General features: G+C 44.3%; 1 protein-coding gene across 1 annotated transcript; it reads right to left on the bottom strand.

Moving 5' to 3' along the window:
* Positions 1 to 48: 48 nt before the first annotated feature.
* On the bottom strand, positions 49 to 20,370 carry LARP6 (La ribonucleoprotein 6, translational regulator). Its single transcript, XM_036844980.1, has 3 exons — positions 19,672 to 20,370; positions 5,502 to 5,712; positions 49 to 1,612 (listed from the first exon to the last, which is right to left on the bottom strand). Exons 1-3 carry the CDS (start codon positions 19,872 to 19,874, stop codon positions 545 to 547), a joined length of 1,482 nt encoding a protein of 493 aa, XP_036700875.1. The 5' UTR covers positions 19,875 to 20,370; the 3' UTR covers positions 49 to 544.
* Between the last annotated feature and the right edge of the window lie 6,462 nt (positions 20,371 to 26,832).

The following is a 26,832-nucleotide window of genomic DNA, read 5'->3' as shown; positions in this document are numbered from 1 at the left end:
ATGCACACAGATTTTGTCAGGCACAGTCTATGGGTTCAGAGCCAGCACTCCCAGTTAGGTGTTTTATTATTTATTCACTTGACAGGAAGCATACATTTGGTCGTATAAAACACCATGCTACTGGCTTAACTAGTTGCTGTTGTAGAACAGAACTCCTCTGGGCTTTCAAGAAGCCCTTGCATGGCCAACTGAGGATGGCTCAGTCACTGGAGAGAAGAACCCTGCCACGAAGAAGAGACCCACTGCCAGGCCCTCTCTGGGCAGCCTCTGTCCCACAGCCCTGCAGAGCCATTCACACACGTTGGGCATCATCAAAATAATGGTCATGCTGGGAGGAATGGGTGCTCTGAACTAGAAGAGGGTCTTAAAACCAGAGCATACCAGGCAATTCATATATATTACAAACATATAAATTAAGAGGTCTACACGTATACAAAATCTTTCAAAGGGACTTAATTTCACTCTATGTCATGCCAGGTTATTTGTCAGAACCTTGAAAACACAGGAGGTTTTCAATGGAGCTGGTATTAAAAATAGAAGGTATTTATACACAGGCCCTGCTCCTCTCGTGTCCACTGTGGAATCCTCTGGTGTTGTCAGGGCCTCTGGGCAACCTCAGCACCCCCACAGGCAGCCCATCTGCAGTCTGCATCTTCCGAGAGAGCAGGGGACTCGCTCTGGGGCTCTTCTCCTGCGTCCCCATCTCAGCCTGGCGGCGCCTCCGAACCCAGGGGCTGCCAGAGGGAGTGACGCTGCTGTCCGAGGAATAATCCGTGCACTTGCGAAAGCTCTCAGGACTGGCGCTGGAGTTCGGCCTACCTTCTTCGGCCAGTGGGGATTTTCTGGAAACGCCTTTTCGTTGAGCCAAGGGGCTGCTCCAAGGACTTGAGCACGGGGAGGCATTCGGGCTCAGAAAGAGATTCTGGTGGCCAGAAGGGCTGAGCTTGTTGGTGACTGCAGGTCGCCGGCCAGCCATAGGGGACGTGGGATTGCTCTCGGGGTCGGAGGAGCTGTTGGTGGAAGACTCATCCCCCACGTACTGAAGCTCCTCAACTCTCCTGTTTAGGGACTTGTTCAGGTGGATGCTCGAAGTGGGTTCTTCGTCCTGGTTCTTCTCTTTGGATGGTTTCTTTTTGGGTGGCTTCATACCAATCAGGACAGCTTTCATGCTCTCCCGGCCCTGAGATTCTGTGATCATGAACTCATGGGCTTTGGTGGCTGCTTCCACCTCCTCGAACTCCACAATGGCGCACTCTTGGGTCCCCACCTGGCTGTACCGGTTGCTGATCCTCCGGATATCGGGGGGCAGCTCTCTCCCGGGTTTGAGGATTCGCACTGACGAGATGACTCCAAAGGTCCCGAAGAGCTTGAGCAGGTGTTCCATCACCTTCTCCTGCACCCTTCCATTCTTCTGGGGGGTGGCCAGGGCCCACAGCTTGGGGGACAGGTAGAGGTCATAGACCAGGAGCATCTTGCTGGGGAGGTTCTCGTTGGGGAAGAGTGGGACAGGGGTGGTCCTCCTCACCTTCCGGTGGTCCTCATTCAACTCGAGGGTCACTGAGTACTTCAAGGCATGTGCTGTGGTTCTCCAGTCCCGTGTAAGGTGTTTCACCTGAAGAACACAGAGCAAATCAGAAACAGTACCTACTGTCCGTGTCCTCCTGGTGTCCTCTATAATCTCCCTCCCTCCTTTCCTTACCCCTGGAACATCAGTATCTAGAATTATACCTGGTGTGTGCAGGCACTCAAAAACCTAGTGAGTGAACGAATACACTTTCTACAGTTACAAACAAGGCAGCACGGTTTAGAACAGGGCTGTCCAACAGATCTTTCCGAGGTATGGAAGTATTCTATTCTGTGCAGGTTTAGAGGTTAAACCCGCAGGTTCTGGAACAAGGCTGTTGGAAACACAAATCCAGGGGCCACCTCTAACTGACATTAAGACCTGAAGAGTTATTCAGTCCCTCAGTACCTCAACTTCCTCATCTGTATAATGAAGACATTAATAGTGTCTACCTCATAGAACTATCATGAGGATTAAATGAATAAAGAAATATATACATATCTACCCCCAGACACACATTTTACATATATAAAACTTAGGACAGTGTCCAGCTCACAGTGAGTACTCAACAAATATTATGTGCTATCATTATTTCAAATATGACATGCTACCATTTTGACAGGATCTGGAGATTTTAACATTCAAATCCTTCTCTGAAGTGGTGCTTCCACATTTCTGCATTCACGACACAGAAGGTGCCAAAAGATCTTTCAATATCTCCTGAAGATGATGTGGGCTGTTTCAACTTGGAATTAAATGCAACTTGGGTGTCAAGGAGAATAAGGAAACGGTCCCTCACTCCTCCTCCTTTGGTGGAAATTGTGCGTATCAATGTTGCAGCGCATGGAAGCTATATTTATACTGTAAAACAGTAATTTTCGAGAGGCCCACTTCTGGTGAAGGGAATGCCATGGAGAATGAGTCATCCCGAAGAAATGGTGCAGGTGGGTGGGTAACCTGAGCCAGCAATGGCAAGATCACCCGGAGCGGAGCCAGCGCAGCTGCTCTGCAGAGGCACCCTGACACAAACAGGAACTTCCCGGAACTCAGAAGGGAGGGCTCCCAAACAGGGCCGGGTGGGGGGAGCCCTGGCAGAGCTCTGAGTAGTACCAGCAGGCTCCTGGAGAGAGGGCACTCTCCACTCTAGCCTGTGGCCTCTGGGTGAAACAGCCCAGACTGGGGCTTAGGGTATGGGAATCACAAGTCACCTACACACAGAATCAATGGGTTGATTACCGTGGCATGAGCCAAGGGCAGAGAGAAGCAGGTCCAGGCAAAGAGTTGGACTGCAGGTGGACAGGGTCAATGAGGGATCCAGAAAGGGTGAAGAAGATGACCACAGGACAATGGCTCTGTGGGGGTGAAACATGGGGGGAGAGGGTCTTCTCCATTGCCAGTCAGGGAGGGAGCACTCAGGAGAGGAGGGGAAGACTGGGCAAGGAGTGCCGGGGGAAGGCCAGGGTGGCCTTGCTCAGAGGGCCGGAGAAGCTGCTGGAAGGCCATGGCCAATCCAGAGAGAAGCGGGACCCAGTACCCCCTGCCCAGAGCCAGGAGTCAGGGCCACTGGGAATCTCCGTTAGGTCTGAGCATCCCAGGCCTGGGTCTGTGAGCCTGGGGAAGGAGTGTCCAGGCACCCCCCTAGGAAGAGGAACCAGAGAGCTGCCATCTTTGTGCAATTACTAGAACTTGGTAAGATTTTCCAAAACTTTGTGGTGGCCCTGGTCATATGTGTTTCCTATTATGATTAGCAGGAAACGCTTTAGAATGAAAAGGGTCTTTGCTGTCATTTTGGAGGTGTTGGGGAGTCTGTGTCTACTCTGCAGCCAGTTTTCAACAGAGAACTCTCCTAAATAGATCCAGTAAGTGGCAACTTAAAAAGGAAAGAAAATTAGGCTCACTCGTAGGGTCCCTGGGGAGGAATAAAGGAATGTACAGGATGATTCCACTGGCTGCTCCATTTTGGGTTCCCCCACCAGCACTTTCATGTGAGGGCTTGCTCACTGTTCTCTGGACATGTGTGGTACTGTGATTTATACGAAGAAATATATATATTTGGTCTTCATCCCTGTTACTGGCACTGAGTTCCTGAAACCTCGGTAAGTTCCTGAGCGATAAGAGCACAAGGAGCATCTTTTGCTCTAATGAGGCGACTCTGGCTGGGCTCCTGGATGGGACCAGCCATGATGTGAAGCTTGGAACCTTTAGCCCTGACATTCTCCAGAAAGGGGAGAGGGGCAGGAAATGGATATAATAATATCCATATTATTATTATAATATAATAATTGATCATTCTATATGACAAAGACGCCATAAAAATCCCTAAAGTACAGGGTTCGAAGAGCTTCTAGGTTGGTGAACACATCCTAAGGAAGGTGTCACACCCCAACCTCATGGGGACAGACGCTCCCGCACTTGGGACCCTCCCAGACCTTGCCCTATGCATCTCTGCATCGGGTGGTTCCTCTGTATCCTTTATCATATCCTTTAATCAACTGGTAAATCTAATTAAGTCTTTTCCTGAGTTCTGTGAACAGCTGTAGCAAATAATCGAATCCAAGGGGGCGGAGGTCATGGGAACCTCTGATTTGTAGCCAAGTCAGACAGAAGTTGTGGATCCCTGGGGACGTACTACTTGTGATTGGCATCTGAAGTGTGGTGCAGAACCCTTAACCTGTAGGGACCTGATGCTATCCCCACGTAGACTGTTTCAGAATTGGTTTAAACTGTAGGACACCCAGCTGGGTGTCGCAGAATTGCTTGGTATGGGCAAAAACCTCCCCCACATCTGGTGGCAGAAGTATTGTGAGGAAGAAGAGTAGGTTTTTCCTCTACAACACGAAATGCCCTTTCCCTTCTCCTGTACCTTGAAAACTCCTACTCATCCTTCAAGATCCTATTTCAATGTCACTGCTTCTGGGAAGACTTCTCAATTCTCCAGGCAGGGTTAGTTGTTCTGATCAATTAGCTCCAAGCAGTACTTTGTTCTTTCTGTTGCAGTACTTTTGATGGTCATATTGTGATCCTTCACTGGTCTGTGTCCCTTATTGGACTGTGCCAGGGCAGGGGGGAATGCCATGTTCATTTTGTATATCCTGTGCCTAACACAGCACTCAGCATACAGAGCAAATATGTTTGATGAACGAATAAAGGAAAGAAATCAAGAGAAGAGGGCAGAGTATTCCAGCGGGCGAGGCAGAGAAGAGCTCCGGGAGGAAAGCTCTCCTCCAGCGCTCTCTGACAAAGCACACAGGCAACTTGGCTGGGACCCACTCGTTACACATCCCGTTATGCAACAGGCCACGTGGGCTTTTCCATTCTAGTAAATACACTTTCCCCAAGGGAGACACAGAGTTCTTACTCCAACCGGCCTGTTAACTCTTCAAGAAGCAGGGAATTCACAACCCGGTTGCTGGATCTATACAGCAGAGACATGCAGTAGATATCCTACATCTCCATCCCATAGATGAGGATGTTGGCATTACACAGCAAAGGCGGCTGGTGTCTTGGAGGAGGCTCATCGCCCAGAGCTCCTTCCTCCTCTTATTCAACTCGGCAAATGAAAAGCTTAGATTTCAGATAATTCTAGGCCTGGTCGGTGTCTCTCCAGGTCACTGAGCCCCCTGTCCTGGCACAGCATCCTCCTGGCCACCCACTTGCCCGGCAAGAGTGCCTGAACTTTGCTAAGAACAAGTAATGTCATTTCATAACTGCCACCAGCTGAGACTTGTCCCAACACCCAGGACTCTTTTAATAGAGTGGGAGGATATTCTTAATAATGATCCTAAATCCCTTCTCTTGATCATTTTTCCCTTTTTCAGGGTTAGGAGGAAATAAAAAGTTGTTAGTCATCAGCTTTCAAGGGGGTAAAAAATATTGAGAACCACAACCCAAAGTGCCTCTGAAATCCTCAAAGCGGCTTCTGAGAATGAAGCCTCACCTTTTTGAAGGATGTGAGTAGCTTGACACTCACATACCCCAGCTTGTTCCTCCTCACGTGCTTCAGCAGGAAGGCGTCCTTCTCCAGGTTTTCATCAGAAAAGTAGAATTCGATCTGATCCACCAGTTTCTTGATTAACTCCTCGTCCGGGGGCTGCCACTCCTGCTCCAGGTCCTCACGCTCGTTCTCGCCCCCACTTGTCGTGGTGCCACTGAGACCAGAAGGGGACACGAGGTGTTAGGGGTTGAACCGTAGCCCCCAAGTTTCGTATGTTTAAGTCCCGCCCCCCCCCCATATGTCAGAGTGTGATGGTATTTGGAAAAAAGGTCTTGCAAATGTCATTAGTTAAAGATGAAGTCACCCCAGAGTAGGGTGGGCCCTAATCCACGCGCACACAGGGAGAACACCACGTGAAGATGAAGGCAGAGGTCGGGGTGATGCGGCAGAGGTCAAGGAATGTCTAAGATTGCCAGCCTGCAAACCATCAGAAGTTAGGGGACAGGCCTGGAACAGACCCTTCCCTAGCACCTCAAGAGGGAGCAAGCCCCTGCTGACATCCTGATCTTGGACTTCCAGCCTCCAGGACTGTGAAGCAATAAATTTCTGTTGTTCTAAGCCGCTCAGTTTATGGCACTTTGTTACAGCAGCCCTAGGAAACTGTAATGGGTCACATCTGAACTGGGCTCCTCAGAAGTGAGAATCACATGGCCACAAGGGGAGAGATTTTTGCCCCCAACTAGCTAAGAAATCAAGCTTTCATTTTTTTAAAATTTAATTTAATTTATTTTTTTATACAGCAGGTTCTTATTAGTCATCCATTTTATACACATCAGTGTATACATGTCAATCCCAATCTCCCAATTCATCACACCACCACCGCCCCCACTGCCACTTTCCCCCCTTGGTGTCCATATGTTTGTTCTCTTCATCTGTGTCTCTATTTCTGCCCTGCAAACTGGTTCATCTGTACCATTTTTCTAGGCTCCACATATATGCATTAATATACGATATTTGTTTTTCTCTTTCTGACTTACTTCACTCTGTATGGCAGTCTCTAGATCTATCCGCGTCTCTACAAATGACCCAATTTCGTTCCTTTTTATGGCTGAGTAATATTCCATTGTATATATGTATCACTTCTTCTTTATCCATTCATCTGTCAATGGGTCAAGCTTTCATTTTTAACAAGAACAGAAGATCATTGAAAAAGAAAAACAACACCCTCTATTAACATTTATGTTGCTCTGCCATTGACAAGATGCTTTTCACACATACTCCTATTCTCCCCTCCCCACAAATCCCGATTTGTAGAAGATAGTTTAGCAGAGTAACTAAGAGTCCTGGTTCTAGAGTTAGGCTGCCTGGGTTTGAATCCTGACACCACCATTTATTAGCTGAGTCACCTTAGGCAAGGAAGTTCACTGCCATACTTCAGTTCCATTAGCTATCAATTGGGACTCATGATAGTCACTTTCTTGATAGACTTGTGTGAAGATTAATTAATTCATGGAAATATCTAGAAGAGTACCTGACATACCCTCAGGGCTCAGTAAGTGATAGACACACTCATTTGTTCAGTCATAAGGGGCAGATATAGGTTTCAAACTCAAGTTTTCTGTCTCCAAAGTCAGCACACATGACACCTTCCACATTTTGTTGGGACACTGCCGGAAATCTGGAAACAATCTCATTCACTGGGGCCCTTCTAAATGAACCCCCCTGCCCCCCAGCAGCTCCACCTGGACATACTTCCTCTCCCTCTCTCCGAGAATACTAGGACATGAGAACAAGGCAAAGAAATCCTGGGCAAAGCTTCTTTAGGAAGGCCAATCTTTCATGAAGAGATTATAAATATCTTCAAAACCATAAATATTTAAGGAATTTGTGATTATCCACATCATAGTTGACACCATTATTAGAAGTTATCACAGGTGAGTTCCCTTTTGTATATTTAATTACCAAATTATGTATTATATAAATACTATATTTATTATTCAATAAAAAGTATTGGTTAAAAATTACTTCCAGAGAAAAGAAAAAGAACTACTTTCCTTTGTGGCAGTTTGATGTCTAATAACATTGACTATCAGACCCAGAGCCTCCATCAACATGTTCCAAGCAGAAAGAGCATCTCTTGGGACAGATGCACAAACCTAATCCCCCTAAAGCATCCTAGTCTTCCTAAAGCATCCAAGGTACTTCCACTCTGTTGGGAGAACTTGCCAGGCTCCCAAAAGGGCTCAGAGAGTTCATATAAATAACCAATTTAAAAAAAAGGGCTCATAAAGTAAAAGAACCTATGAATGTGACAGTTTAAAGCCGGAAAAGGCACATACATTTACATTCTTCAACTCCAGCAAAATGTTCACTGGCTCACAACCTTAAAAAAAAAGCAATTGTATAAGAGTTAAAATGAGAAAAAAAATCGAATATTCTGGCAGGAGAAAAAAAAACTAAATCTATCTCACAATTTTTCAAATTCAGAAATTATATTTAGCATAAAATACAGGCACTTGTAGATTTTAAAAATGAAGAGTTTTAGTTATTTGCCTGTAGAGAGTCTGGAAATGGTTTTTAAAATACCTTACTGATGTCACAAGACAAATGTGTATGTACTAAAGGAAAAAAACAGTCTAAGAGACTAACTTTAAAAGTATGTTTCTTAAAAAGGCTTTTTAAAAATGGGATGATAGACTAAGGGAATATGTTAAGGCAGCCCACTAGATATAACAGGTCAAGTGCAACTTAAACAGTAGATAAGCTGAATATTTTAGAAGTCCCTAAAGGGTAGCTGTGGCAGACACCAGTCTGACTCACCCAGCATCTAATAGCAAACTCTTTCTCACTTGCCCTCCTTTACTATGGAGGTTATAAAAACTAAATGCTCACTTTCCCAGTCTCTCTTACAGGTGGTAGCCATTTGTCATGTTATGGCCAATAACATACAAGTGAAAATCTCTTGGCCTTGGACTTGCCCCTTCCCCTTTTATCTGTTTTGAGTGTGGATGTAATGGTTGGAGCTGTAGCAGCTATTTTACTACCATAAGGAAAAGGTCAGGAGAATCAGCTTGGCCTAATTTATTGACATTATTGGTTCTGATATTACTGAGTTGCTGAACCAACTACTATAACTACATATTTGCAGAATTATGATTATTACATGAGAAAGATAAAATCCTATTTGTTTAATTCACTGTTAGTTGGGTTTTCTACTACTTACAGCCAAATACTAGGACAGTAACACTACACTGAGAAAAGAGGTGCTCAAAACACGCCAAAGGAAAAGTGTCAGTGGGAAAATCAATGAAATGAAAAAGAAAATGCCAGATGGAAAGCACAAATTTTCACTTTATTACAGAAAGTGAATACCCTAGATAGTAGTTAAAACGGATAGGTTGAATATACCAGATAAAATAACTAAGAATGCATAGGAAATTCTGGGCCCAGCTGACAAGGATGACAATAAATAGCAGGGGATGGGGTGAGGTGTGTGATAACGACCAGTGAAGAGTTTTGGGTGGACTCATAGGTATAAGCAAAATGGCCTAACTTACTACAAATGGCTAGTATATCACAGGTGACCAGACCATTAAAGGGACCCACAGACCAGTAAGTCCTACTTCCAAACCAGAGCAGTTGATGCCATCACTAAAAGTAAACTTACACACAAATAAAACATAATGGAAGGAAGATGATGCAACTTCTCACTTTCTCTAGTGCCTATTCTAGATCCTCCCATTCTTCCCAAGGTCAGCCACGGGAAGACTTTACTCCCTGCAGATGATTCTACCTCAGACTTAAGAAAATCAAGTTCATCCAATCAGACTTGCCCAGACCTTCCTCAGACTTGTTCTTTGTGTCTGGACATCCACCAAAGAATTCGTTTGCTATATCTGGGCGCCTTTTCTCCATCTTGCTTTCTTGCCCCCGGCTGCAGGATGGGACACAGTTGATCACCTTCTTCTTGATATTCTCCCCCTGGGCTTATATGAGTTGTTCTTTTCTGGGTTTTCTTCCCATCTGACTGCCCTTTCAGGATCTTCTTCCTCCTCCCACTTTGAAATGTAGGTATTTGCCAAGGATCTTTCCTTGGTTCTTTACCCCTGGCAACCTCTACACTTCAGCCACTGGTTGGCTCATCTGATTCAAGTCTGCCTCTCCTCCTACCCCTCCATCCTGCTCTCACTCCTGAGTCCAGTCCTCAGTTCCTAACTGCCTGCTGGACGTTTCCACGTGGATAGCCTGATACTGCTTCAATATCAATATGTCCAGAATCAACCTGTCACCTTCTGCAGAACTCAGCCTCAGGTAGGACCAAAGCCTGGGCCTGTTTACCAAGAGACATTCTACCTGGGAAGCTCATCTTCTTTTCACACAATTGCTCAGTAAATAATCCATAATGTGTTGGGAGGTGACTCTGTGTCAGTATTTGCACCTGGTGAGCAAATAACCAGAAATTCCAGAACAGGTGGGTAGTGCTGGGAGGTAATAGAAAACCTCTGTGTGAGTGCAGAGGTGAGCTTCTTGCACCCAGAGGATCCCTGCCTCTGCATGGGTGCTGTCAGCAGCAACTGTGCATCTCCCAAGGGGAATCTTGGAAGATCAGGAAAGCCTGTTTTATATATGGGAGACTGCTGCACTGTTTCCTGGTTCTTGTAACAGCCTTTGAACACAAAAGACCATGTATCCTTCACAAACATTAAAGAAGTTGATATTCTTTATATATGAACATTGACAGCTTTTTGTCAATTACAACTATCCTATAATAACCACATTACCTTCCCTCCCATACTGTCCCACAGATGACTTTCCCTACACTCTCTTCTATGTGCTTAGACTCAAAACCTAAGATGCATTTTCCAGCCTTCTCTTTGCCCCCACATTGAGTCAGTTATCAAGTGCTGATTTTATTCTGCAGTGTCTCCCATCTGTTCTCTCTTTTCCATTCCAACTGTTCTCATTACTTCTCCCTCGGACCCTATTAATAGCTCATCAAAAAATAATTCTTAAAAATTAAAGTAATACATATACATAGAACCAACTGAAATAAAATAGTAGAAAACTTATAAAGAGAGCAACAATCCCCCTCTCCACTCCTCTTTCCTAGATGCAACCTCTATTCAACCATTTAATTCCTATGAGAGTTGCCGTATAGGTCTATAAAATAAGTTCATAGCTCTACGTATCACTTGCCAATTTCTGAAATTCTTTGTTGATGTCCTATTATACAAAAGAAGGATTTGGGGTCACTGAAAAGCCTCTTCTTTAAACTTTTATATTTTTATATTATTTTTGGTTTTTCTATTAGCCTTCTCTATGTGTTTTTAAATAATATACTTAAAATTCTGTTTCTTATTCCACCAATATTAAAATATATTTCCCAATTCCTCAAAATATATGATGTGCATATTATTACCCCTCCTTTTCCTTCATCTCTCCTTACATTTCCAACTTCCCAAATTTTATCAGATGTGCCTTTATTTCATTTTGTCATGGTTCATAATATTTACAGTCTATTCTGGAACTACTATTTCATGCTTTGTCTATAGAAAGATACTAAACTCTGAAAGTCAATCAGTTGTAGGTCATTATTATTACTATATAAACATTGGTCACTGCAGGGAGAAGGCATCTGCTAAGATTACAGTTCTTTTCTTAAAATACTGTCAGCTGACTGACCACTTGGACTGATCCGCTGTGCCTATTATTTTCTATCACATTGTCTGTCTGTGCCTTTGTCTTTGATTTATATGCTAAGAGATTTCCTTGACATTATCTTCCAACCTTTTCCAGTGAATTTTTAAAATTTCAGTAATTATTTACTCTTTAAAAATTCTTTTATGTCTTCAGATTGTTCCTTTTTAAGAGCATCCTGTTCTTATTTTGTGGATACACTATCTTAAATTCTCTCAGGGTACTAACTGGAGTATATATAATTTTTAACAGTCTCTTCTGTTTCCAACAGTGTTGCCTCTGTATCCTCTGGGGTCAGTTTTTCCATTTAATTTTCATGTCACTGATTTTCTTCACGTGGCTGGTAAACAAGTCATCTTTTTCTTTTTAAAACTATTTTTAAAATAAACTTATTTTATAATAGTTTTAGATTGACAGAAAAATTGTGAAAATAGCATAGAGTTCCCATATATCCCACACCAGAATTCTTCTATTATTAATAGCTTGCATTAGTATGGGACACTTAATGAACTAGTATTAATACAGTATTATTAGCTAAAGTCCATACTTTATTCAAATTTCCTTAGTTTTTACCTGATAGCCTTTTTCTGTTTCAGGATCCCATCCCACGTTACATTTATTCATTGTGTCTCTTTAGGCTCCTCTTTTCTCTTGGCTATGACACTTTCTCAGACTTTCCTTGTTTTTGATGACCTTGACAGTGTTGAGGAGTACTGGTCAGGTATATTGTAGAATGTCCTTCAATTGGGATTTGTCTGATATTTTTTTCATGATTAGACCGGGGATATGAGTTTTTGGGAAGAGGACCACTGATGTAAATTTCCATTCTCATCACATCATATAAAGGGCACATACTATCCAATGACTGATAATTGTGGATGTTGACCCTGATCACCTGACTGAGGCAGCGTTTGTCACACGACTCCACTGTAAAGTGACTCCTTTTTCCCCCTTTCCACACGGTACACCTTGGAAGGAAGCCCACACATAAGGAGTAGGGAACTATGGCTCCATAGTTATTCATTCTGAAGAATGAAGTCTGGGTTGCTTTTTCTTGGTGGTTTGTGAGGGCTCCCTAGGAATATGTACACTCCTATTGTTTTTCTTCCTTAGGTGGTGCTATATACATGGGTGGGGCATGCCAATTGGCAGGCTTCACTTCAGAGTGAACTGGAAGGGAACCATTAAGTAGGAGCCCTATATCAGGTACCAGCTCTACCTTAGCAGCCCTAGATCACCACTTAGTTCACTCAATTCCTTTAGGAAATAATCTTGTTTCTTTTTTCCCCTGGGAAGTAAAGGGTATATTGTCTACTACCTTTCATTGGCAGGTAGAGAGGCTGGGCAATTGTTCTAAAGGAAGAATTTAAATTACCTCTCAGATATTAGCATCCCTTTTCACTCTTGCCTCCTTTGCATATTTCCCAACCACAGCCTTTCTAGGGTTCTTTCTTCCCACCTCCTGTCACTTCCTGTTGTATTTTGGGCTACAGTCTCTTCCGTTCTGTGCCTTATTACACGTTTTCAAGAACAGCTATAAAATGCCACTGCTCTGCTTTGATACTAATAATGTTTTCTATTTCCTGTTAAATAAAATCCAAAATCCTTAGCTCTTTATTCAGATTCACTTAGAATCTGGCTGTAACCAGCTTCCAAATGCATTTCTATTTCCTTGCAGATCCTTTGCTCCAAGCAAATAAAAGACTTATAGTTCCCCGTATCACAAGGTTTCTGGACTCTATGCCTTTGTGCATGCTGTTCCCATCTCCTTGAATGCCTTGCCCCTCTCTCTCAGGTCCGAATCCTAGTCACACATCAAGGCCCATCTCAAACGTAACTCTCCCAGGAAGGAAATCATTTCATCTTCTCCTAATACTTGCCTCTATTTGTATGAGAGCTACTTGTGTGCATATCTTATTAGTGCCCTGAACTCTAAGTTCTGGGAGGGTAGGAGTCATATTGGTTTCTTTCATTCTACCCAGAGCCTTGCACATAGTAGGAATTTAAAAAGCATCACCAAGATAAAGTGAATTGTTTCTGTATGGGCAAATCACACCTATCAGAATTCTTTTAGAGAGAATGTATGGTTCCTGGTGAATATGTTGCTAGTGGCCTTTCAAGAGGACTGTGAAAAAGTTTTACGTTTGCGTTACTGTTTTGCTTTAAATAAAGCATTATAAATTGGGAGTGATGATGAGTTCTTTTGTTATGACTGTAAACTTGCTAGAAATGGAAACAAAGCATAGAAATAAGGGGTACATTTCAAAACAGCTAATTGGGCTCCACAGACCAGTGTTGAAATATCTATTATATTTGTAAATGATTTGGAGAAATAAGGGCAGGATAAGATCTCCAAGGCTGCTTTTCTCATAAAATTTCAAGCTACTTTGGCTGTTAATTGAATGGTTAATCAGATGATACCTTACAAAGGAAAATACCCAAACTAAAATGGTGGAGTACTGAGCTCCTCACTAAGACTTTCAGTACAGAAAAAGTTTTGGACTCATCATCTATCCTTGCCGATGGTCTAATATATGTTGGTTGGGTCACCAAGGCCAGGAAGATGATGGACAGCAACATGGAGGATAGTGAACACAAAGGAGAAAATAACATTTATGAAAAACACTAGGGTCCAGTACCATTGTGTGAAGTTCCTTTTGACTCGTCTCTAGAAAAAGATAATGAATCTGAAAAGGTTCAAAAAGGCAACCAAATTGATAATGCAATATAAAAACATGAGGGAAGATTCAAAAAATAGAGGTTCAGGAGGACAGGTTGAAAACATATATAGGTATGTACCAACTCTGCAAAAGGTATCACGGGAACAACTACATTTTGGATGCTACTAGCAGAGGCCATATGCTATGTTTGGTTGGTCCATGGCTTCCTACATATTTATTACAGAGATCATGACCTTCTTCTCTAATCCTGTCTTCTGCCATGCTGTTCTGGCATATTTCCTAGGGCCTAGGAAAAGTACAACTAGTGGATGTCTCTCCAGGTCTACATAATGGTTTGTGGTGTGGAGCAGAGATAATGTACACAAGGTACTTAGTTCCACATATGGCACATAAATGGCATTAATAAATGAAAGCTTTCGTTATCATCATCCAGAACAGGGAAAAGATAGCCTTGTGCAATGGCCCTGTAAAATCACGAAAAGAAAGAAACCTAGATGTTTTTGTTTGTTAAATGAAGAGCAGATGTGCTCAGTGGTTTTATCATTCATACTAATATTTAGTATTATAGTTTTAAATCGTTTTTACACACTGTAAGACAAAGCAAATAAGTAAATGTGTTAATGTTATTAGGAATCAAGATTTTCAGTATAAAAATAAAAGAAATAAGGCAAAACCCCTGAAATGTTAAATTTGAATTGGAATTATCAACATAAACTTATTTTTTAAAAATATATTTCTTAGCTCTGTCTATTGAAAGGGCCTGAAAGAAATGATGCCCCAATAGAAATTAGCACTTTTAATTCCAGGTCTTGGTTTCTAAATACCTTCCACCTATCATTTGAAAAACCAGGGATTCCTGTGGGAATGGAGGGATTCCATGACAAAAGTACAAATTAAGCCTAGAATATCTAGTATCAGAAAGCAAAGAAGACATCCAAATGGCCAACAGGCACATGAAAAGAGGCTCAACATCACTAATCATCAGGGAAATGCAAATCAAAACCACAGTAAGATATTACCTAACAGCTGTCATTAGGGCTATTGTCAAAAACACAACACATAACAAGTGTTGGCAAAGATGTGGAGTAAAGGGAACCCTCATGCACCACTGATGGGAATGTAAGTTGGTGCAGCCACTATGGAAAACTGTATGGAGATTCCTTAAAAATTAAAAATAGAACTACCATATGATCTAGCAATTCTCTCCTGGGTATTTATTTGAAGAAAATGAAAATATTAATTAGAAAAGATATATCCACCCCTATGTTCACCACAGCATAATTTACAACAGCCAAGATACGGAAGCAACCTAAGTATCCATAAACAGATGGATGAATGGATAAAGGAGCTGTGGTGTTGTGTGTGTGTGTATGTATATATATATATATATATATGTATATATATGTGTATATATATGTATATATATGTGTATATATATATATACATACACACACACACATATATACACAATGGAATATTACTCAGCCATAAAAAAGAATGAAATCTTCTCATTTGCGACAACATGAATGGACCTAGAAGGTATTATGCTAAATGAAATAAGTCAGACAGAGAATGACATATACTGTATGATTTCACTTATATGTGGGATCTAAAAAATAAATGAACAAACATAATAAAACAGAAACAGAGAACAAACTGGTGGTTGCAGGGAAGTAGAGGGAGGAGACAAATGGGTGAGGGAGATTAAGAGGCACAAACTCCCAGCTGCAAAATAAATGAGTCACGGGTATGAAATGTCCAGTGTGGGGAATAGAGTCAATAATTATGTAATATCTTTGTATGGTGAGAGATGGTAACTGGACTTATCGTGGTGATCATTTTGAAGTGTATAGAAGTATCGAATCACTATGTTGTGTAACAGGAACTAACATAGTGTTGGAGGTTAATTATACTTCAAAAACAAACAAACAAAGTCAGAAAAAGAAATCAGATTTGTGGTTACCAGAGGCGGAGGATGGGGGAGAGGAGGGTGAATTGGATGAAGGTGGTCAAAAGGTACAAACTTCCAGTTATAAGATAAATAAGTACTAGGAAAATAATGTGCAACATGATACATATAATTAATACTGCTGTATGTTATATGAAAGATGTTAAGAGAGTAAAGCCTTAGAGTTCTCATCACAAGGAAAAAAATTTGTTTTCTATTTCTTTAATTTTGTGTCTATATGAGATGATGGATGGTCACTAAACTTACTGCGATAATCGTTTCACGATTATCATTATCTTGTACAACTTACACTTATATAGTGCTGTAGTCAATTATATCTCAATAAAACTGGAAGAAAATAAAAATAAAAATAAACTGAGGGGAAAAAAATAAACTGAGGGGGAAAAGGCAAAGAAGTGCTCATTTCTGTTTGCCTCTTTACGAGGGACTCTTGTTCAATCCCAGATGATCAGGGAAAGCTCTATTTTACATATGAATGTCAGCTAATAAATGTACAAAGAATGATAAAATGAGAAAATCACCAATATGTAATCCCCGATGAACTGACTCAAGCAAAGATCATCAGTGGATGCTGACACCATTAGGTGAAAGGTCGTTGGTGAAAGAATATTCACAAGAAGACCAGATGTTACTTGTTAATCACAATGGAGGGATCATCTAAACCAAGAAGTCAAATTTAGCATCACTAATGGTGGATGCTGCCTGAGGTGATGCAATAAGTTTATGGCAGTGCCCAAAGAGTGTTCTTGCCAAAATGTTTAACTGAATCTAATCAAGCCTTCTGCGCTAACTTGAGTTTATGGGAAACACATGGTACAAAGGAGCAAGTTACGCTAGACGATGAGAACATAACCAGACCAGTTCAAACTGTGAAACATTCAACAAGACATCTGGGCTCTTATCTAAAATAGGAAAGCATTAAAGAAAAAAGTGGGGATGCTCTAGATTAAAAGATTCTAAAGAGATATAATAGACAACTGTCTCGATCTGGGGTTCTGGTTTGAGGTGAAAAAGAAACAGCTGTAAAATACAATGTGGGACAATTGGGGGAAACATGAATGTGGAACTTGACTATTAGATTATTTTAGGGATTATATTAGGGAATTATTGTTAATTTTCTTAGTTGCAGTAGTAGTATTATGACCTTATAGGAGAATGTCATTATTAAGAGCTACAAAATGAAGTACTTAGGGTATAAGTCTTGTGTACAACATACTTCCAAATAGTTCAGGGGAAACCACACACATTATATATCCATCAAATATGGCAAAATACTAACAACTGTTTAGTCTAGATGGCAGGTATACAAATGCTCAGGTTACTACTCTTTCCCATTTTATGTCTGGGATTTTTTATGTTAAAAAGGTGAGAATAAAAGAAAAGACATCTTTTTAGTGAGCAAGATAGGGGTAAGACTAGAGAGATTGGGCTAGGTATTGGAGATATGGAGAAGATTAAGACAAGGTCTCTGCCTTCAAAGATCTCACTGTCTAGAAGAGGAAAAACACAAAAATATTTCAACTTGATGGAGTGAGTGCTATGATAGAGACACACATTCATTCAACAAATATTTATAGAACACCCACTACGTGGCAGGTGCTGTGCTGGGCACTGAGGATGCAATGAAAACAAGGTAAGTGCGGTCCCTGAAGTCATGGAGCTCATATTCTTATGAGGGAGACAAAACTATAGAATTACAATTGTGGTGTGTACAGAGTACTACAGCAACACGAAGAAGAGAAAACAAACTTGGCTTTGCGGTAGGGACTGAGGATGGTGGGGAAGAGGCAGCGAAGTTTTAAGGCGACTAGAAATTAATCAGAGGGATCTGAGGTGGGAGCACAAAGACATGTGGATGCAAAACAGCACCCTGTGTTCAGGGACCTAGTGGGGGTCAGCACTGGGGGAGCACGAACTGGTAAAACAGGCAGGGAAGGAAGCAATGGGCTGAGGGACGATGTGGGTGGATACCCATCTCAACCAGCGGGTTTAGGAACCTGGGCTTTCTCCTGTAGGCTCTGGGAGCCCAGAAGTGTCCCACACAGGGTGGTGACCACTGCTGTGCCAGGCTGGCTCAAGCAGGGGACGGCGTGATTCTTGTTCTTGGCTGCACTCTCCTTGTGCTCTGGATGTTTGCCCGCTGGGCTCTGTCAGCTCCACCACCCTGAAGAACCCCAGGGATCCTTCTGGGGTCAACTCTATGCCAGTGGGCAGCAGGAAAGGCTTCAGACTGAATGCTCCATGAGACTCCAGCCCCTGGAGCTGGGAGAGAAGGGTGGCTCTGGGGTAAGAACCACCCCACCCCCGAAGAAAGGATCGTGTTCTTCTAGATCTCCATAGGGGTTCCCAAGAAATAAGTAGGGCTTTAATCCCTGCTAATGGTACAATCTCAAAATGTAGTCCCCGGGATAGGGGACAGCTCTTTGCCACAGTTACAGGCAAATAAATTCAGCAGAATAAGCCACTCTGGACTATTTTACATGACCTCTGAAATGATTTGATTAAGCAGCTGCCTTCTCAAGATTGTGAGATGTCAGTGACTCAATATTTTTATACTTTCAATACTCAGCACACAGCTGAGTGAATGAATGAATCAGACTTTACAGTAAAGTGCTGATATTATGTACTAATCTCTCATGTCATCTGCTGTGGCCCAGCTTTCCTGCACTAAACCACTGGGCTGGACTTTCCTGCTCGAATATCTCTATCTGAATGCCCTGAAACTCTGGGTCCTTAAATCTACACCTCTTCCATTAGGGAAGGGTCAGGCAGTGAAGGGGAATGGCTCTGGCCCCAGGATCGTCATGCCCTTGAGTTGAGTGTTCGACCAATGAAGTAAATATATGCCTGCCAGGGAATAATCCTGCAGAGCTCTGACAGCTCAAAGCATGTGCAAAGAGGACTCTTACTAGGTGCCTCTTGGGATTTCCTATTATTTGCAAGTTCTGTCACTGCCCTACTCTTATTTCTATGAATGCTCCATACTGCATCTCCTTTCAACAGCAGGAACAAAATCACAGTCCTGAAAGGCCTGGGTGTTAGTGGACACAAGAGTAAGGTCTCTCTCTGGCTGATAATAAAGCTCAGGGCCCAGAGGCGAGGTTAGACAGGGGGTTTCTTGTGCTAGACTACCCATTACCCAGGAATCCAACGCCAAGGCAGCAAGATGATGATGCAAGCTTAGAAGTCAGATGGAGAAGGGGTATGAAAATGGGAATCCCCCAGCAGGGGAGGAGGAAGCAGCAAGCCCTGAACTGATCCCAAATGGGGCAGATGAGCTCTCTACACGGTGAAATCACTCCTCCTCGGATCCCCCAGCAGCAAGTGTCAGCTGTGCCTGGCCGGCCCCCCAACCCCATTTGGACTGATAAGCAGACAGGGAAATGACGGCAGTGAAGGCTAGGTGGGACCACTCTCATGGGGAGGTGGGCCGGCTTCGGAAGTGAAGGCTGGGCTGGGCTAGGCTTTTTGGAGGGTCTTTGGGTGAGCTCAGGGAAGGAGAGTCTCCCTCTGGGGAGGAGATGGCGAGGATGGTCCAGGAAGGACTTCCCCCTGGGTCCCAGAGCATGCCCACGTCCAGGCCTCTCAGATCCCCGCCGCCAGTTCCGAGAGCCTTGGTGGGGTTAAAGGCTGCGGACCCGGTCACCAACAACCGCCAAAAGCCAGTTCTGACTCCGTGGGACGGCCCAGAGCAGCGTCCCGGGCCGGCGGTGGAGGGTGGTGACGACCCGCTGTGCCCGCGGAGTTGTGCTCCCCCAACTCGGGTTCGGCCGGGACTCGGGGTCGGAGGCTCCCACCCGGGCCAGGGCCCTGCCGCCGCGCTTACCTGTGCCCGCGGCTCGGCTCCTCCTCGCTGGCGCTGCCCCAGCCTGGGCTGAGGTACCGAGAGGGGTCCCCCGAGCCCCGCGCCTCAGCCCCCTCCTCCTCCTCGTCCTCCAGCTCCTCTACATCCTCGGCCTCCTGGATGGCGACGCGGATCTGCACCGCGGTCTCGGGCCCGGACAGCGCCTCCTCGCCGGGCTGGGCCATGGCTCGCGGGCCGGCCGGGTCTGCGGCGCCGCCGGGTCCCCACGCCGCGAGGCCGAGCCAGCCGGGCGGGGACTACGGCGACGAGGGGGCGGAGGCGACGCGAGCGGCTCTGCCCCGGGAAGGACGGGGGTCGCGGCGCCCCGCCCCGCGCCGCCGTCGCCACCACCCCGACCGCCTACCGAGCGCCAGCGCAGACGGGGTCGCGTAGCGGGAAGGTGCCTTCCTCTGCTCTCCTCCCGCAGAGGCCTGTCCGGGACTGATTCCCCGACCCCCCGGTCCTAACAGTGCGCGCCCGCTGCTCACACGGCCCAAGCCCGAGTGATGTGCCAGGGCTCCCTCCTCCCGCCCGCTCCTTTCCAGGCGGCCCCGAGGAGGGAAGGGGCGCGGCACATCTGACTTCACAGTTTGTGGATGACTCTGGGGGTGGCAGGCACAGACAGCAGCTTAAGGGGCTTCTGTGCCCCTTGCGCGTCTCCACTTCTGACTTGCACAGACGACCGAAATCTCCACCGTAGGTCTCCATGGCATAAGCACCCTACACTGTGCGTCTTGTGACGTCAGGGACTTGGCTCTTGCCGTGCCTCATTCTAGTGGTTCCCAGAGTGTGGTCCCCAGACCAACAGCACCAGCTTTACCTGCGAACTTGTTAGAATTGCACATTCTCAGGGCCCACCCAGACCTCCTGATTAAGAAGCTATGATTCAGAACTTTGTGCTTTACCAAGCCCTCCAAGCGATGCTGAAGTTCACTAAAGTTTGAAATCCACTGCCCTCTATGCCTCTTAGAATATGCCCTGCACATAGTAAGCATCCAAATATTTGTTGAATGAATAAAGGGAGCTATTGAAATGCCAGTATGCTTGAAACCCTGCCACCTTTTCACATTTAGCTTTATACTGAGTTCCATCTCAACCCTTCAAATGTGACCCAGAAACTAGGGACAGGGGCATAGAAATGAATAAAACTTCCATCTGCTTTCATGACGCTCTTGATTTAGCGCCTTATGCGTAATCTGTTGTGTTAATTTGCCACAGTAGGGCTTCAAAAGGATGGAACCCTGGACCAACACCTTTTGGCTCAAGAAATGGGGTCTTGGAAATCAGCACCCTTGTAAAAGAACACCATGCACGGGGCTCTGGGCACCTGAGCTGGGCCAGGAGAGACCCAAGGGGGCAGTAAGGACAGCCCCTCTTTTTAAGGTTTGACTGGAATCTGCATCCCTTTCTTTTTCAGATCTCTCTTTTGAAAGAAGAGGTCCTAGAATGAGTAAGTAAAGGAAGAGGTAGACCCTTGGTGTTCTGCCCTAGAACAGCTCACAGCCTGGAGTCTGAGCTACTAGGAGGAAGAGGCAAGAAGTCAAGAGGATCTGTGCCTCCCTCCAGGGCTACAGTGGTTATAGGACCTCTACACACCTGGTCCACCACTGCAATGAAGAGCAAGAGGAGAGAGATTTGCAAGCCCCTCCACGCCTCCTGATCTGATAATTTTAGTCCCTAAATTCACAAAACAATATGCGTCATCTCATTTAAACTGTTCTGTGTGGCAAAAACTACAGGGATTATTATCCCTACCCAGGATAATGGCTCCATTGGTACCAGGTTTTAATTTACATAGAATTCATGCATACCTTATATCAGGGTTTCCAATTGCCTGACCATAAGAGTCCCCTGGGGACTGTTCTGAAAATATAGATTCCTAGTCCCCTATAGTTTGAAAACTGGCAGTTGGTGGGTGAATCTGATCTGCGGAGGTGTTTTATTTGGTTGGAGTTTTGAAAAAATAAATTGAATTTATATGCCCTTAGATCCAAATATTTCTACCTATGCTGATTCTGGTATTATTTATTTCTGACTCTGTATAAAGGAATTTTGGATCTAGGAAGGATGTTATACACCATCCAGCCCTGAGCTCCTCCTGTTCTGGATTGGGTACCCTCAAGAGTACAAACCTTTCTGCCAGGGCCCCACTGAGAGAATCAAATGCAAAATTTGCATGAAAATTTTAAGGCAACTTCACATTTGATTTGATTAGTTCTACCCACACACCTCATCATTTGTGTCACTGATGAAGGAACCAGGCCTTTTAAAGGGCCCCTTCTGGTTTCCAGCTCCTTCCTACACTGTGCTGTGGCCAGGGAATGAGGCCGCTTCCACCCAGGCCTGTGTTTAACATCATTGCAGGGAGTTTGCATCAGTATGGAGATGATTAGCAAAGCCTCCTTCAACAAAATCATGACCTCAGCCCACTGTTAGCCTTGTTCGCTTTCCCTGGAATCTTGAGAGCTCATTTTTGTAGTAAACTCAAACTGGGACATGGCTTTCTTCCATAGTTTCTGAGTATAAAACAAAAGGAAAAACATTGACAAGGCATCAGGATGGCCTATGGTTAAGTTAAAGCAAAAACTCAACCCTGGAGACCACTCCAATAACTGTAGGTGAAGGAGGCATTTTATTTACTCATTTAATCATTTGTTTAAGTACGTAACAAATACCAGGCCCTGTGCTGGCCTCAATTTTGTAAAGTGACTAAGACATGATCCATGAATACCAGGAGATGGAGGGAGCCTGGAAAAGAGAGGCTTCAATAATAAGAATGTGTCCACTGCAATAAATGTTGTAGCAGAAATCTGAACAAAGAGGCACAGCCTGTAAAAACGTCACCAAGGATGTCTTGACACTTATTAGAATAGCTTCCACCTAAGTAGCAGAGTATAGTAGAAAAAGCACCTGCTCTGGCCTCAAATAGACCTGGAGTCAGACACCAGCCTTGCCACATCTTAGCTCCATAATCTCCTACTGTTGTTTTCTTACCTGTAAAATGGTCTGAATGATCCTTAGCTCATCAAGCTGTAGACGTGGATCAAATTAGTTTGTGGAAAATGTCTAGTACAGCACTTGGCCTAGATTAGATACTTGGTGTATGCTGGTATACACTGTGATGTGGACTTCTAAGTACTTTCATACCAGGAAAGGCTTAGCCTGTGTGGGGAACACAAACACTGTAGCTGCTGCATATGTATCTTCCTCCATTGTAAATCAAGAAATTGGTATTTTTTTGTCTAAATGCAAAAAACTTTATAAATTGAGGTAGCCTTTCACAGCCAACTTAATTCTGCATACACTGACAAAACAGAACCTTTCTGGGCAGGAAATCAGCATCTTTCTACAGTTCATTTTTAGCTTCAATAAGAATCAAGATATCCATCCACAGATATGAGGTGTTTTATGAGACTTGTCCATTAATATACATTCTCCCTTGTTGAATAATATCAATCCCCAATAGCCACTTAACCAGAAACTACATTTCCCAGAATGCTTTGCATATTGTTCTAATCATGTGACTACATTCTGGCCAATAAGATGGGAGCAAAATGTTTTCTCCCACTTCTGGGTTGTGCTTCTAGAAATGCAGATGCGCTTCCCTGGACTTTTTCCTTTGCCCATTGGCAGGAGCAACCATGTTTGCCCCAAGGATGGAAGCCACATGTTAAAGATGGCAGAGAGAAACCCTGGACTTAGTGAACCATAATCTGGATCATCATTTGAGAAAAAAAGAAACTCACACCTTGCTTAACCCTCTATTTTGAGATATCTTTGTTACAGCAGCTTAGCCTGTATCCTAACCAATACGTGAGGATTTACTAATATATTGGATGAAATAATGTATGGAAGCAACTAGCTCAGGGATCAGGACATAGTAGCCACTCAATAAATCGGTGCTAAGTTTTAATTTAAAAAATTTGGTAGTATATATAAGTCCATGCCACTCTCTCACTTCGTCCTAGCTTATCCCAAATGTAAAATAGATAGCTAGTGGGAAGCAGCCGCACAGCACAGGGAGATCAGCTTGGTGATTTGTGACCACCTAGAGGGGTGGGATAGGGAGGGTGGGAGGGAGACGCAAGAGGGAGGAGATATGGGGATAAATGTATATGTGTAGCTGATTCACTTTGTTATAAAGCAGAAACAAACACACCATTGTAAAGCAATTATACTCCAATAAAGATGTTAAAAAGAAATCTGGCAACTCAATAACAATTACTGAATAACAAAAGTATACAAATTATGTGGTAAGAATGAAGCAGAATTCAAAAAGGGATAGAATATGGTCTCTCTTTCTAGGAGCTCACCTTCTAATGGGGGACTTGAATCCTTTATTCCTTCTTCTAAGCCCTTTGCAAGAATAGCATCACCAGCATTACTAGCGGAAGTCCAGCTATTTTTGCAAGTGGCAAAAACAGTGGGGGCTTCCAGAAGGCTCTCAGCTACTGTCTCCTACTCCCTTAAGTATGAGGTTCCCTCTCTCCAAAAAAGCAACATACCAAGTTTGGGTCCCACCATTTAAAAATAACACCTTCCTGTTCTAACATTAATTTCTTTGTGGCATATTAGCAAATTGTTTTGGCACATATTTCAGAGAGACAGTGTTTAAGCTTTGCCTGCCATTTATGCCTTGTAGAAGACTAGTTTATCAAACTGATGGGGAGTGTAACACATTAAAAATAGATGGATTTTGCTTGGGGGGAAGGAAGTGAGAGGAGGGCTAGTTCTAGGAGAGTGTTCAGAAATTTCAGGGGTAAAGGTGATTGGCAGAAGTGCCAAGAAGCATAAGCAGAGGCACTCATTGAGGGAAAGCCTGAAGAACTTGCACAAAGCTGGATCACACAGAGCAAGAGAGCCAGTTGCATTCTCTGGTCAGAGAGGTGAGAGCACCCCTGGTCCTCCAATTCTTAGGAAGACACACAGCAGCCAAAGCTTCAACCTGGTCGGGGTGGGAGTTCTATCAGGTCTGAGATTCTGTACACTAGTCTCACCTGGGGAGCTCTTAAAAAGTCTGATGTCCAGGCTGCACCCCCCTCAATTAAGTTCTGCGGGTGAGACCCAGGCATCAAAGTCTTCCAAAGCTCCCAGTGATTCTGATATGTGGCAAAGGGTAAGAACCTCTGTGTTAGATCTTTCAAGTTCATGTTCCCCAGACCCCTCTTAAAAGGTCTGGAGACTGGCTACTGGCTCGCCTGATCTCCAGGTGCGAGTAAAGAGCCCAATTCAATCCCAGCAGTTTCCTAGAGTTTACTGAAAGACTAGGCGACACGAAGGTGAATTTCTCAAGTGATTTCTCAGCAAAAGCAGACTTCTGACCAGGCTGCTGCAAACAGTTGTGCAGGTTGTACATAGTACAAGGATGCTTGGTAAAGGGGAGGAAGGGACTGAAACAACAGCCTAAACTCTGCTCACAAAGCTGTCACCCTGGCCTTGAACTTGATGCAACCTGAAGGAGAAGAGGTGCCTATTTCTAATTCTCACAAAGGAGCTAAAGGGCTAATAGTGTCTCTGTTTCAGGCCTGCTTGAGGTAGAGACAAAGGGAGATTTAAGAACCATCTGCATTGGAATTACCTGGGATCTTACTAAAACACAGGTTCCTGGACCCTCATTCCAGATCTAATGAATTAGATCTCTGGGAAGGGGCTTAGAAATCTGTGTTTTAACAATATTCCAAGTGGTTTCCATCAAGCTGAAGTTGGTGACCACTGGCCTAGTGTATGGGATGGTCCTTCAATAAAAATAAATTGAGCACCTCCTACATGCCAAGGATACAAGTGCAAATAAGATCCTGTCCCCTCCTCAAGCATCCTGATCCAGTGGGAGACACAAAGTGTGGGTCCCAGGAGGAGCCCAAGCTATGAGCTCTGCTGGGGTTCAGATAGGTCTGGCACATTCAGAGAACCAGCGAGCAGACCCAGAAATCTCTATGAGAGGAAGCTCCTCCCAGGAGAATAGTCATCCCAGGGACATAGGAGCCAGGCACCACAAGGCTGACCCACTAACAAAGCCTCCACTGTCCAAAAGGAGGAGTGATTTGGTGGACCGCTTAGTGTCTGATGTATGTTTGCTCATGGCCCAAGGCCCTGTTACCCAACCCCTGTTTCCGCCCTGCGGTTATATATCTGAGTTCCATGGAAAGCTGGGAACCTGTGCATTAAAACTGAAAGAGCTGTTTTTCTATAACCAATATAAACCATTTGGGCAGAAGGAAAATGACTTTGGGACCCTACTGATTGAGCATACACATAAAGGGGGGGGGCGTTCTTTGCCACTGCACAGAACAACATCTCACAGCTTTGGCACCGCCTGTGCCCATCCTCAGCTGCAGGACGGAGACTGTGGTGCCTGGTGTACACAGCTGGGCCCAGGCGAGAGGGCACTGCTGAGAGGTGCTGGGGCAGCACAGAAGGGATGACCTACAGACACCAGGCGATGATTAGCTAGACTTGTCTGTGAACACATGTGAGACCTCTCCCCCTAGAGAGTCCCCACAGATACCTGGGGAGTCTTTGGGGGGGTGGGCGTGAGGATCATGTATTATTGGCATTAGTGGGCAAGAAGGGACAGGTGGCAGGAGATTCAGAAGACTGGCCTTTCCTTCATTATCATCCCCTTTGCAGAAGGAACTTAGTGCCCAGTCAGAGTGACTTCTAATCTGTAGCCCAAACCAAGCACTCCAAGGAGCCCTGAGGCATGGCCACTGGCGTGGGGCAAGGGTGTCGAGAGAGAAGGACGGACCCTGGGGTTCTGGAGGTGGGGAGGAAGGTGTGCGTCACTTCCTTTGCCCCGTTTGGAAGGTCTAGCACATCCTGGCCCCTGCCCACTTTCCCACCCTTATCTCATGTCACCCTGGCCCTAGGTCTCTGCTCCAACCATGTGGAACTTCTCTCAGTTGATTCCAAGGCACCAACACACTCTTTAGCTTCTGGTGCTTGAAGTACTAATTCTGCTGCCTTTCACAGGCCAACTCCTACTAATCTGTCAGCCAAAATGTCACTCACTCAGGTGGACCTTTCTGGAGTCACCAGTTTAGTGTCTAGGGCATTCAATGCAGCCCATAGACTCAGATGTGGAGAAAATGTAGCTCTTTGGGGTGATGGAAATTGAATCTCTGTTTTAGTTTGCACTCTTCCCAT

This window comes from Balaenoptera musculus, chromosome 2 (genome assembly GCF_009873245.2).
Source record: "Balaenoptera musculus isolate JJ_BM4_2016_0621 chromosome 2, mBalMus1.pri.v3, whole genome shotgun sequence".
In the NCBI taxonomy this organism is placed as follows: Eukaryota; Metazoa; Chordata; class Mammalia; order Artiodactyla; family Balaenopteridae; genus Balaenoptera; species Balaenoptera musculus.
This window is presented reverse-complemented; position numbering and strand designations above follow the sequence as displayed.

Excerpts from the sequence above, each read along its gene's own strand:
- LARP6 (XM_036844980.1), bottom strand. The coding sequence starts at position 19,874 with ATGGCCCAGCCCGGCGAGGAGGCGCTGTCCGGGCCCGAGACCGCGGTG. Across the intron at positions 5,713-19,671 it reads GAGCCGAGCCGCGGGCACAG|TGGCACCACGACAAGTGGGG; the intron begins GTAAGCGCGGCG and ends TTCTGGTCTCAG. Across the intron at positions 1,613-5,501 it reads TACTCACATCCTTCAAAAAG|GTGAAACACCTTACACGGGA; the intron begins GTGAGGCTTCAT and ends TGTGTTCTTCAG.